The sequence below is a fragment of the Chiloscyllium plagiosum genome, unplaced genomic scaffold (genome assembly GCF_037043375.1).
Source record: "Chiloscyllium plagiosum isolate Xiang-an unplaced genomic scaffold, Cpla_swu_hap1 HiC_scaffold_43, whole genome shotgun sequence".
In the NCBI taxonomy this organism is placed as follows: Eukaryota; Metazoa; Chordata; class Chondrichthyes; order Orectolobiformes; family Hemiscylliidae; genus Chiloscyllium; species Chiloscyllium plagiosum.
In genome coordinates, this window is record NW_028270181.1 from 20,397,611 (window position 1) to 20,411,613 (window position 14,003).

General features: G+C 43.0%; 1 protein-coding gene across 3 annotated transcripts in view; it reads left to right on the forward strand.

Annotated features, from left to right (window-relative positions):
* Positions 1 to 2,775: 2,775 nt before the first annotated feature.
* Positions 2,776 to 14,003, forward strand: part of ercc6 (excision repair cross-complementation group 6) — a 56,935-nt gene continuing 45,707 nt past the window's right edge. For 2 of the 3 annotated variants that reach the window (XM_087982430.1, XM_043678841.2), the window contains exons 1-5: positions 2,776 to 2,856; positions 5,802 to 6,242; positions 7,713 to 7,833; positions 8,588 to 8,693; positions 12,526 to 13,228. In XM_087982430.1, coding sequence (XP_087838556.1) covers positions 2,819 to 2,856; positions 5,802 to 6,242; positions 7,713 to 7,833; positions 8,588 to 8,693; positions 12,526 to 13,228 — 1,409 coding nt within the window. In that variant the 5' untranslated portion in view covers positions 2,776 to 2,818. Of the gene's footprint in view, positions 2,857 to 4,424; positions 6,243 to 7,712; positions 7,834 to 8,587; positions 8,694 to 12,525; positions 13,229 to 14,003 lie in introns of those variants that run through there. The other variant, XM_043678840.2, reaches the window with a different exon arrangement.

Here is a 14,003-nt window from a genome sequence, read left to right on the forward strand (position 1 = left end):
GGTGGGAACTGTGTGAGACAGGTTGGAAAAAAAACACAAGATCCTTTATATCTGTGAGTTTGGAATGTTTAAGTGTACTTGATGTAGTGAAGTAGCACAGAGCTGGGCATGGGAAACGTTATCTTAAGGATTGAATAGAAACAGAACGCATCATGATCCAGCAAAGCAGTGGAATAAAATGACGTTGAATTTATAAAACATATGAAAAGGCATTCAGCCTAACCAGTCTGTGGTAGCATTTTTTTTTACAGCCCACTTTGTCCTTCTATTCTTTGCCTCTTACATATACTTACCTAAGCCTCCCCCTCAAAGTCAACCCTGTTGTCAAAAGATTGGAAGAGATCACCCTTGAGAAAACTGGAAACCATTAAACATTAACAATTAGTAGTCTTTTTCAGACACACACATGAGAAAAGGTTAAAAATAAAAGACTAAATGGAGATGTTTAGCAAAGGCTGATGCCATCACGTAGCAATTTGATTGGGGTATGCCTTGCATTTAAAAGGCCATGAGCATGAAGGAACATTAGAGGGAACATAAGCAGAGAGTACAAAAAGTGATTTGGAGAACTATTAAGAGTGGGCAGGTAGATAATATTTATTATAATATTTAAACAGCCTCGGGGCACCAGCAGTAAATAAGTAAGAGAGCAAACAGGAGGTTAAAGTACCAGACAAAGTTAGTGGTAGGCACAGCTGGGAAAAAGACGAGAAGGTACTTACAGAGGGAAGAGGATAACGATTGTGGAAGGGGACAATCATCTTAAGTGTTGACAACTGCAGTGATTTAGCAATTCAGCAATCCCAGAGGAGAGCAGCACTCTGAGGGACAAGAACTCAGGAAATGGATGGTGCATTACCGGTTGTGTTCCTCGGATTTCCTAGGTGTGAGCACTGCTTTTAGCTTACATTGTTTTCTCAGTAACAAGAAAATGGATCAAGACTTGCTGTGCACAGCCACAGAGGAGCAGCACAATGATTATGACTCAGTTGTGCCAAGATCAATAGAGCTGATACAAGGAATTGTGCCACATTGTTAATAAACATGTTCTTTTCCTTTGCTTGGTGATTTTGTTTCTTGCATTCATCATGAAGAAACATGTCAGGAGCATGAAACGTCAACCCTTTACATTTTGGATATCCAGCGTCAGGATCAAGCATTGGAAAAGTTAAATCCAAAGTAACCTTCGAAAGAGTGTGCTGTTCACCTCCATTTTCTCATCAGTTGGGCAACAGATGCTAGCCCATATCCAATGGATAAATGCAAAAACAAAGTTTTTTTTGTAAGAGGTCGAATGCATCCCCTCCATGCTTTACCAGTTAACAATGTTTGATATTTACCAGTCAGAGGCTTCAAGTTTCATGCCAATTTAAGTTAAACTAGGCGTCATTTTGTGCTGTGAGTATATGAAATGAGTCCAGTTTCCTCGTATACAGGTGATCTTCGCAGTAATCAATAAGGGGGAGAGTTTTCGGTCACCACCAGAGGATGGGTCTGGGTGGCATTTGCGGTTTGATGTTGTGCGACTTATAAAGAAAATGGATATGGGGTAGGAATTGGATACCACACTCCTCCAGTCCTGGTCACAATCTTTAACCTAGGGTGGGCGATGCAAGGCTGGACACATTCCTGGAGGTTTCATTTCACTGCCTCCTATGTCCAACAGCACCATTTCCATGTCCATCCTTGCCTACTAAAATGTCCTGGTAAAAATCATGATTTGTGCGTAGTTCTGTCTTCCCAGCCTGTAGGTGTCGCCATACAGAGAGGTCCCCTCAGGTGACAGTATCCGTGATTTCCCCCTCCCCTCCTGCGGGTGTCGCTGTCACAGGAGGTCCCCACCGGTGACGGTATCTGTAAATTCTACTCCCCTCCTGAGTGGTGGGAAGTCTCCTCCCGTTTATTATCTTTCTGTCCTATGGGAGTCGCTGTTTGAGGAGGGCTCCACATTGTCAGCGTCGTTGTTTTTAGGTATGGCTCTTAATGTGTTTTTTTTGTAGATTTATCTGCCTTCTTGCCAATGTCGCTAGCCTCTTGTGGATATTCCAGTATCTGTGGATTATCTTCCCTTTCCTGAATTTCGTTCTTTTGGGAGGGCTTCTCCTGTTGGTGCCGATGTCCATGTGTCTCCATGTGTTTGTGAGTTGGAGTCTGTGCATTGTCCTCCCAGCCTGTGGGAGACGCTGTGTTGGGAGGATTCTACCTGCGCATTGTCCTCCAATCCTGTTGGTGCCGCGCCATTTGGGAAGATTGTACCGGCGTATTGTCCTTCCAGCCTGTCGGTGTTGCTGTGTTGGGAGGTCTCCGCCTGTTCATTGTTCTCCCAGCCTGTGGCTGCCGCTGTTTGGGGACGGCTCTACCGATATATTGCCCTCCCAGCCTGTGGGTGGCGCTGTGTTGGGAGGGCTACACCTGTGCATTGTCCTCCCAGCCTGTTGATGCCGCTGTGTTGGGTGGGTTCCACCTGTGCATTGTCCTCCTCCCAGCCTGTTGGTGCCGCTGTGTTAGGAGGGCTCCACCTGTGCATTGTCCTCCCAGCCTGTTGGTGCCGCTGTGTTGGGAGGGCTCTACCTGTGCATTGTCCTCCTCCCAGCCTGTTGGTGCCGCTGTGTTGGGAGGGCTCTACCTGTGCATTGTCCTCCCAGCCTGTTGGTGCCGCTGTGTTGGGAGGGCTCTACCTGTGCATTGTCCTCCTCCCAGCCTGTTGGTGCCGCTGTGTTGGGAGGGCTCTACCTGTGCATTGTCCTCCCAGCCTGTTGGTGCCGCTGTGGTAGGAGGACTCCTGTGTGTATCCTGGGGCCTGGGTTTGTGTGAATCTATGGTCCGGGTCGGGCCTGGATTTGGAGCCTGTCCCGGGTGAGTATGGAGGGCACTCGGGGTCGGTCTGTGAGGTAACGGACGGTACCAGCGCGCAGGGATGGAAAAGGCAGCTTGGGAAGGCCGGCTCTGGGCAAGAGGATAAAGGGGGAAATTAACCGAATTATACACCGAATCCCGGATTAGAAAATAGACCAGATTAACCATGGACCGGCCTGGGTTCGGATATTAACCCGGATTAACCATAGACCGGCCTGGGTTCAGATATTAACCCGGATTAACCATAGACCGGCCTGGGTTCAGATATTAACCCGGATTAACCATAGACCGGCCTGGGTTCGGATATTAACTCGGATTAACCATAGACCGGCCTGGGTTCAGATATTAACCCGGATTAACCATAGACCGGCCTGGGTTCAGATATTAACCCGGATTAACCATAGACCGGCCTGGGTTCGGATATTAACCCGGATTAACCATGTACCGGCCTGGGTTCGGATATTAACCCGGATTAACCATAGACCGGCCTGGGTTCAGATGTTAACCCGGATTAACCATGGACCGGCCTGGGTTCAGATGTTAACCCGGATTAACCATAGACCAGCCTGGGTTCAGATATTAACCCGGATTAACCATAGACCGGCCTGGGTTCGGATATTAACCCGGATTAACCATAGACCGGTCTGGGTTCAGATATTAACCCGGATTAACCATAGACCGGTCTGAGTTCAGATATTAACCCGGATTAATCATGGACCGGTCTGGGTTCAGACATTAACCCGGATTAACCATAGACCGGTCTGAGTTCAGATATTAACCCGGATTAACCATGGACCGGTCTGGGTTCAGATATTAACCCGGATTAATCATGGACCAGTCTGAGTTCAGATATTAACTCGGATTAATCATGGACCGGTCTGGGTTCAGATATTAACCTGGATTAACCATAGACCGGTCTGGGTTCAGATATTAACCCGGATTAATCATGGACCGGTCTGAGTTCAGATATTAACCCGGATTAATCATGGACCGGTCTGGGTTCAGATATTAACCCGGATTAACCATAGACCGGTCTGGGTTCAGATATTAACCCGGATTAGCCATAGACCGGTCTGGGTTCAATTATTAACCCGGATTAACCATGGACCAATCTGGGTTCAATTATTAACCCGGATTAACCATGGACCGGTCTGGGTTCGGATATTAATCCGGATTAACCATGGACCGGCCTGGGTTCAATTATTAACCCGGATTAATCATGGACCGGTCTGGGTTCGGATATTAATCCGGATTAACCATGGACCGGCCTGGGTTCAATTATTAACCCGGATTAACCATGGACCGGTCTGGGTTCGGATATTAATCTGGATTAACCATGGACCGGCCCAGGTTCAGATATTAACCCGGTTAACCATGGACCGGTCTGAGTTCAGATATTAACCCGGATTAACCATAGACCGGTCTGGGTTCAGATATTAACCCGGTTTAACCATGGACCGGCCTGGGTTCAGATATTAACCCGGATTAACCATGGACCGGCCTGGGTTCAATTATTAACCCGGATTAACCATGGACCGGTCTGGGTTCGGACATTAACCATGGACTGGTCTGGGTTCAGATATTAACCCGGATTAACCACGGACCGGTCTGGGTTCGGATATTAACCCGGATTAACCATGGACCGGTCTAGGTTCAGATATTAACCCGGATTAATCATGGACCGGCCTGGGTTCGGATATTAATCTGGATTAACCATGGACCGGCCTGGGTTCAGACATTAACCCGGATTAACCATGGACCGGCCTGGGTTCAATTATTAAACCTGATTAACCATAGACCGGCCTGGGTTCAGGTATTAATCCGGATTAACCATGGACCAGCCTGTGTTCAGATATTAATCCGGATTAACCATGGACCGGCCTGGGTTCAGACATTAACCCGGATTAACCATAGACCGGTCTGGGTTCAGATATTAACCCGAATTAGCCATAGACCGGTCTGGGTTCAATTATTAACCCGGATTAACCATGGACCGATCTGGGTTCAATTATTAACCCAGATTAACCATGGACCGGTCTGGGTTAATTATTGACCCAAATTAACCATGGACCGGTCTGGGTTCAGGTATTAATCTGGATTACCCATGATCCTGCCTGGGTTCAGGTATTAACTGGGATTAAACATAGGATGTTCAAAGTACATATATTAATCCGTATTAAATATCACGTACTAAAATATTTAAAATTATACCAATTTGGATTCTGTTTTTAAGATAGGTTAGACATGGACTGATAATATTTTTAAATAGTTATAGGGATTGTATTTTCAATGTCGCTTTGTTCCTTTTTGCTTGTCTGCAAACTGTATCGCACAAGAGAATGCAGAAGTTATGCTTATTTTGATTGAAGCTTCTGAGAATAATGTGTATGAAACATCCATTAAATAATATTTACTAAAATTGTTTTATGAATGAACAGATAAATGTAATTGTTAACAAACTTTAATTGAGGTGAAGATAAGCAATAAACAGATGCAGACTACAGTTGTTGCATTGATTTCTTTGCACAATGTTTCCTAAACAGCATATTTAAGATAAAGTAAATAAAATTGTGGGTCCAATAGTGTCACCAGCATGGAGAGAGAAGCAGAGTTTATGTTTCAGATTACTGACACTCCGTTCAAACTGAATTAAATAGATTTGAGACAATATTTTTCACTCCGAGTCCCTGTAAACTCTACAGAGAGCACAATTTGGCATGAAGAGTTACAAGTATTCCAAATATTTGTTTTATTTATATAGAGAGAGAGAAAAATAAAAGAATATTTGTAGTCATCCCATTAAGACATTATATGACCCATGGACTTGAACTTTGTGACCCAGAGGTAGGGACATTGCCATGGTGCCATGAACAATGTTTTTGTATGTTATTTGCGTGCTCAAAGTTTTTAACTAAATCCATTCGCTCTGTCTCTCCAATGAACAGATTATATAAAATGCCGACCGCAGGAGTTCCTGCAGCTGATGATTCAGCAGGTTGCTGCAGACCAGGTGTGGCTGATTCTGAAGCTCACTTCATTTCGGCGGCTCCCCAGACTCTTCAAGATAATGGATTCTTGGCTAGTTATCCGGATGCTCCTGCTGACTGTGACACCTCGGATAGCAGACCATCCACTTCCACTGCCTTCCAGCCTGCCGACACAAGGAGCACTCAGAAAATCGTCCAGATTGATCGGCAGCAGATCCAAGCCGTGGACCAGAGTGCCCAGGCTCTGGAGCTGCAAGGTCTCGGAGTTGATGTCTACGACCAGGATGTATTGGAGCAGGGGGTTCTCCAGCAAGTGGACAGAGCGATTAGTGAAGCCAGTCAAGCCGCCAAAAGAGCAGATGCAGAGAAAGAGTACTGTTCTGTTTTAGATGATCTGAGGTACTGAAGATTTTAAATGATACTGGGCTGAAGCAATTCAATTTAATGTTTCTGATCAAGATTGACAATGTTCACTCTCACTGATATGCATAATTCTGATTTTGGTAATCTGTATTGAATTTATAAAATATATGTTATGGACTAGGCTAGGCTGTAAATCAATATACTTGATATTGCATTGGACATAAATGACAGTAGCGATATCATTTGGAAAAGGGACTGGAATTGAATTTGCTGCTCCCAAAGCGTTATGCTGTAGTATTGCTGCTGACCCCTTCCTACATTTCTAGCACCCAAATACTGGCACATTGCCAGTTCTGCTCCTTGCGGCAGGAATCAGGTTCTGATGGATTGGGCCTTGAAGAAGCTGCAAATGCTAACTTCTCAGTGGGAGTTGCTCTGTGATCAGTTACCAATGGAAACCTGGCTTCAAAAGGTTGGGTTTTCCTTTGGAGAGCGCGGTGCAGCCTTCAACTGGAGATTTGGGGCTTTCCTGGGAATTGTCTGCCACACAATTGGCAGGAAAAAAAAGACAGGAGGGGAAACTCTTTTACAGTGAGAGTGGTATGAACTTCCAGAGGAAGCGATCAAAGCAAACATTTAAAAGACATTTGGATAAGTACATGAATAAGAAGAGCTTGGGGGGATATGGGCCTGGAGCAGGCAGGTGGGACTAGTTTAGTTTGGGATTGTGGGTGGCATGGACTGGTTGGACCAAAGGGTCTGTTTCTGTGCAGTATGACTCTGTGACTGTAAGTGTCCACATTGGTGAGGCTTCCTGGTTCCTCAAGTTAGGAAAACCCCCAACACTAAGATTCACGAAGCAACCAGAGCGATATGGTGGGCACGGATATCTCTCCATGCCCATTTAGAATATAAACAGGGAACCTCTGAGGCTTTTAGAGTCAACAATTCCTGTCCAATATAGCCACCCCTATCAATGGTTTTAGAAGCAGATTTGGTCAGAGGGGCGATTGAAAAGTGTGGTTGAGTGTGTGGTGCTGGAAAAGCACAGCCGGTCAGGCAGCATTCGAGGAACAGGAGAATCGGCATTCTGGGCATAAGCCCTTCATCGGGAATGAGATTCAAATGTTATACCCAAAACGTTGATTCTCCTGCTCCTCGAATACTGCCTGACCGGCTGTGCTTTTCCAGCACCACACACTTGAATCTGATCTCCAGTATCTGCAATCCTCACTCTCTCCCGATTGATATTGAATAAAGGAAGTCATAAGGAACTGAGTGAGATTTGGTTCAGTGTTTCAGACTGCAATGAGTTAGGCTGTGTCAGTCAGTTTAACTGCAGTCATGAATTGAAACCCATCTGTCCTAGATTTCTGACAACCCCATCATCAGCTCTTCATTAGCTGTGCATCAATCTGCCTGGATTCGTTTGTCACTACAGTTCTGATGCAAAGTTTTTCTGTTTTGTGAGGCGAGAATTATTCACGTGTTTACCTTTTAATTTAGGTCCACCACCATCTGTCTGAAGCAAACAAATAAGATCATTGAGCAGTTGACTCCTCATGCTGCTACAAACAAGGAAGTAAGGAGAAAGCTGGAGTCTGTGAAAAGGCAGAAGGATAACAAGGTGCAGTTCGTCTCTTGTTTATCGTGCCACCCTTCAAGAGTCCCTTCATCCTTTTTTTTTGAGATGGCAAATTATTGCCATTTATTCCAATTTTTTCACTCGAGAATCACTTTTATTTTTCATTCATGGAGCTGTGTGTGTGCGCCTTCACTTTTATTTTTCATTCATGGAGGGGTGTGTGTGTGTGTGTGTGTGTGTCTGTCCCTAAAGACAACAGCCTAAATAGAGATCAAACAATGTACCTTGCGTGCACATACAATGTCTAATTGCATGCATGGCAGCATGGTGTCTCAGTGATTAGCACTGCTTCCTTGTAGCGCCAGGGACCTTAATTCGATTCTACCCTCTGGTGACTGCGTGGTGTTTGCACATTTCATTCCGTGTCTCTGGGTGTTCTGGTTTCCTCCCACAGTCTAGAGATGTGCAGATTAGGGTGGATTGGCCATGCTAAATTGCCCATAGTGTCCATTGATATGGAGGCTAAGTGGGTTAGCTATGGGAAATGCAAGATTACAGGGCTGGGGTGGGTCTGGGGTGGGATGCTCTTTGGAGGATTGGTATGGACTCGATGGGCCAAATGGCTGCTTCTACACTGTAGGGATTCTATGATCCTTTCTGTGCAAACAGTGTAATTATACAGGGCATCCGCAATCAATATATATTCTCTTAGAGGAACATCCTTGTCTCTGGTCAAGTAGTTTGTGAGTAGTATTCTCCCCGGTGACTTTGCTTTTGTTTTATCCCTGTTCCTAAGGAAAGACAGTTGAAAAAGATAAGGGCCAAACAGAAACACCTCCAGGCAGTGCTCAGTGGTGCTGACATTCAGAAGCTTGAAGCTGAATACGAATCGTGCGATGAAGGTAAACAAAGGTTTAAGGTGACAGTTTAATATCTGCCTTATATAGATTTTCACCTGTCAGTCTTTCATCACGTCTGCTATATTTTTTCTAAATGGATCAGAGATGGCAAAACCTCATTATGATTCAGATGTATTTTAACCAACAAGGTTGATTGTTTACCTCTGAGTAGTTAATGAGCACCATGCAGTTATAGTGTCCCTAACTCTGAGCCAGAATGTTTGGGTTCAAGTCCCATCTGCTTCAGAGGGTGTGTAATAACATTTTCAAACAGGTTGATTCTAAAACATTAACCAGTATTCTGTGTGGCTGATTGGAATTGTCAAGTACTCTTGAAACACCCACAGTTTTGACATTAGTGAGAATATCATGTTAATGCTGGGGAGATTCAGTCTTTTAGTCCCATTTGTCAGCTATCATGTTCACAGTGCTTGATTATTTTTTTATTTGGAGGAGCCGGTTTTGGACTGGGGTGGACAAAGTTAAAAATCACAACACCAGGTTATAGTCCAACAGGTTTATTTGGAAGCACTAGCTTTTGGACGCTGCTCCTTCAACCACCTGATGAAGGAGCAGTGCTCCGAAAGCTAGTGCTTCCAAATAAACCTGTTGGACTATAACCTGGTGTTGTGTGATTTTTAACCGCGATTATTTTGGAGTTTTGATTTGTCGTCTTAATTTCCACAGTTTATCTCAAAAACACAAAGTGCATGAAGTGGATTTGAAACACTCCAGTGATTTGCAATTCCGCTTAGTAAATGAAGCAGTACAACAAAGTTAACTTTCTGGTAGTAAGCTCAGTGCAGTTTTACACAAAAAAGCACTGGACAGGAATAGGCCCTTTGACCTAATTATGGACCTTCATCCCCTCCCCCACTCACCTATTGTACTTTATGCTACTTTCTCCCCACCCCCACCCTCCTCTCGCTTATCTCTCCACGCTTCAGGCTCTCTGCCTTTATTCCAGATGAAGTGCTTTTGCCCGAAACATCGATTTTACTGCTCCTTGGATGCTGCCTGAACTGCTGTGCTCTTCCAGCACCACTAATCCAGAATTTGGTTTCCAGCATCTGCAGTCATTGTTTTTACCCATTTGACCTAATTAGTCTGTGTTGATGTTTCACTTGAGTCTACTCCCATTCCATTGGCTTACTCTTTCAGAAAATCTTCCTATTGCCTTTACACTTATTTATTTGTTAAAGATTTTTTTTGAAAGCGTCTAAGCCAATTGCTTCACCACTTGCTATGGTAACGAGTTCCATACTGAAACTACTCTGAATAAAGAAATTTCCCCTTATTCCCCTGTTAGATTTATTAGTCAATATTGCATATTTATAGTCCCTTGTTTTGGATTCTGCTACAAATAGAAGCAGTCCACATCTCTCCTATCCAGTGTCCATTATTTTCCAAGTCTTCTATTTTCTGAAGAGAAAAGAAAACCCTGTTTGATTTTTCCTTATCGTTGTGATCTGGTGCCATTCCTCATAAGGGTTTTCAATGTCATTTGTTTAGTATGGAAACCAGAATGGTACACTGTATGCTACAGTAGCCTGACCAGGAAACTGTACAAGAATGACATTACTTCATAACCTTTCAAGTGTGTTCCTCTTCAGGTAAAACCTGTGCTTTACTAGTATTTTTAAATGTAATGCTTCACTGAGCTGTGATCCTGCTTTTACTGATTTGTTCACCTGAAACTCCCTTTGCTATACCACTCCATTCCGATTATGTGGAGGTTACGTTTCTGCCTTTGCCACCAATGTGCACACCTCCCACTTATTGATATTAAAATTTATTTGCTACTTACCTGCGCAATTTAGCAATTGTTTCAAAAATCCTGTGTTATTCTTCCTCGGTATTAACTTTATCCCTGTTTGGCGAATTTTGAAATTGAGTTACTTATTTGTGGCTGCCAATTATGTATAACAGTGATGCCAGCACTGACCTTATAGAATGCTGCTTGTTGCCTTCTTTCCTTCAGTCAAAATCATCACTCGTTTCCCCCTGCTCTCTGCTTTCCCGTCTTTAGCCAGTTTACTATCCATTCAACTATTTGTTCTGTGTCTCCTGGTGCCCTAATCTTTGACATCAACCTATCGTCTGGTATCTTATCAAAAGCCTTTGTAAATTCAAGAACATGATATCTCTCTTTCTGTATTAATATTCATTTTAAGTTCATCCTCTAGTGCCACGTTTCTTTCTTTATCATCATATTAAAATTTGATTTACAGTTGGATTGAGTGATCAGATCATTATTGCATTTGTTGCAAATAATTTTAAGTAGAATAATACAAGTGTAAGAGTGAATGTTGCAGTATGACCGAGGGTCCTATTCCTAGCTGGTGCTAAGCTTTCAGGACTCCTGCCTACTGAGTCTCTTTATGAGGGCCCTGGCCTGGCACTCATCCCCCATATGCTATCAAACTTTCATTGCTTATAAACTGATGTATTTGCCAGGTACATTCTGATTTTCATTCCTAATGACCTAAACAAGTCCTAATGACCTAAATAAATTCCCGGTCTCTTATCCACAAACTTGTGTAACCTAGGCAGGAATGGATAGCCAACAGATATTCAATGAAGCCAAGTGGCTTCAGAAAAATAAACAAGACGGCCTAACTATGTTGTCCTGTCTTTTGTATATATCTGTAGTATTTAAAGAGTTCAATATTGCCATTTCTGAAAAATAAATTGAGGAATAAATCATATTGGTTTTCAAAAGCAACAGTTGTTGAACATACATTGAGCCTTTCATTTAACCCAAGAGTTGCAAGATAGGGTAAGTAGCCAAAATTTAATTTTGAATTAAACATTGCATTGAAGTGAGACAATTCCTGTCTGAATTTTTCATTACTTGCTCTTTTCCCAGAGATGAATTCTAATCTCGAAACTGCCTTCTTTTACGCTGTGATATCCTGTCATTTCCATTCTGGTATTCTCAGTGCATAAAACCACATCTTGATTATTTTCTTCTGTGGTGCATTGGTTCTAATTTTCATATCTTGGGTTTTATACAGGACTAAAATTTGGCAATCCATTGTCCCTCAGGGATCGGTCCACGTATTCGGTTTTTTTTCCCACGAAAACCGCATTAGATGGGTTTATATTGGTATGAAGGAATTAAACTAGACAGAATTGAGTACTAGACTACTCATCTTAGATACATTTCGCCTGCTGACCTTTGTTATCAATAGCTCGAGTAGAGGGGTCTTTGCTGGTATCCTGTTGCACAGTGTGTAGCCACAGTCTCAGCCACAAACTCCAGCTTTGAGTCTCATTCCGGGACTTGATAGCCACAGAAGGTGCTTTCATAACTTGGCCAAGTAGATGAATAATCAATATGCAAATCTTGACAAACAAGAAAAGTAGGTGTGTCTACTGATCAGCTGTAACCTGCAGAAGGCAAACTACAACAAACTTCTGCAATTCATTGACAAACCGAATCATAGACCAACACCTGGACATCCACGGTCGCTGATACCCTCTTAGGCTGTGGTGCCTGAAGAGAGAGTGAGATCGAGGAGTCTTTAGTTTAACACTGAGGATATAATTCTATTCAAAGCACAAAAAAGTGCTCAATTTCCCCCAATAGGAAGTGCAGACTAGGACGTTTGTGTTCCATATATGAATGTTAATGAATGAAATGCCAACAATAAGTTGCAAATCTGCAAACAGTTGAAACTATCCTTAGTGTACATTACTTGGGACCACAGTGACAATATTATTTTGAATGCTATAAAATAACATTCTTGTGAGCACTACACAGGAAATATTTCTTTCAAAGAAAGGTAAATTCTTGTTACATTTGATGGTATTCTATGAATGTCCTTGTCAGAACCAGGTCCTTCATCGTTAGGAAGTATGTTAATGCCGGCACAGGAAACAGAATGGGAGCATCTCATCCGCACCGGACAGATGACACCCTTCGGCACTAAAATACCTCAGAAAGAAACAAAAAAGGAGCCTCGCAAGATCATGCTGAATGACGCATCAGACTTTGAGAAGTATCTGGCCGATCAGGCAAAGATGGCTGCGATTCGGAGGAAGTCCTTCACAAAAAGAGCCAAGAGGAGAAAAACAGCAGTGTCTGTGCAGGCCGAAACTGAGACATCAGATGACAAAACTCAAAATCCAAAAGGTGGCCCCAAGAAAAATAGCATTGTGTCAAGAACAGACCGCAAACTGAAAAAGCATTTGCAGAAACTGCAGCGCAAGACTCTTGAGATTAAATTTAAAGCTGGAGCTCCAATCAAGAAGAACTCCCTGCAAGAGTTGGTGGGAGGGCGAGAAGACAGAGGCTCAGACAGTGAAGAGTCACTCTATGTTCCTGATGAGGAGTTACTTTATCCAGATGAATTTGGTAACAGCGATGATGAAGTGTCCGATAATGGCACATTTAAGAAAGCACCAAAGAAAAGGCAAAAGCAGAGTCACTCGGATGAAGCTTTCTCACCAAGCTCAGGCGAAGATGAATCGAGGCGCAGAATAAAAGCACACAAGGATGATGGAAATGAAGAGCTGTACAGGAAAAGATTGAGGTAAGCAAATTTGCGTTTATACTAAAGGGTCTCTATCAACATATATATTTCAGAATTAAGTATTGAATTATTCATTGTCCTGTCAACCATAGTTGGTCACACTCGTATCTCTGAGTTGCAAGGTTTAGTGTTCAAGACTCTCATCGGGCCTTCAGCACAAAGGTTAAAGCTGACTGTCCAGTTCAGAGGGAGTGCTGCACTTTGAGATCCAATGTTTAACCAAGCCCCATCTGTCTGAATTGATGTAAAAATTCACTGTAAAAATACTGTTCTGCCTGGTGCACTAGCCAATCCCTCAGTCAACAGCTCAAAAACACATTTTCTGGCCATTATCACATTGCTATTTGGGAGGAGCTGTCACATTTTCTACATCATAACAGTGGCTGCACTTACCTTTTTGAAAAAAAAAGTACCTCATTGTTTATGGGCAGCCAATGTTTGTGAAAAACGCTTTTTATTAGCTGAAAGATTGAATGAATGTGAGTATATTAAAGAAACAGATTTGGAGAAGTAATGTCAATCTGAAGGGGGGGGGGGTCTCTCCTCCCAATTCCAAATACAGATTAAAGGTATAGTACCTTTTAGTATTTCTGCTTTTGCTTTGGTAAATTTAACATTTTCAATCATTTACCACCTCATTTTGTAAAAGACTTTTACTGTCAATGCCCGATTTGCTGTTAACAAGCATGCTGAAAAATGTGAGGCCTTTTTACTTATTAGCTTGACCATCACTAGGTTCCCTGAAGAAGGTGGTGTGAAGACACTGTTGCCACCT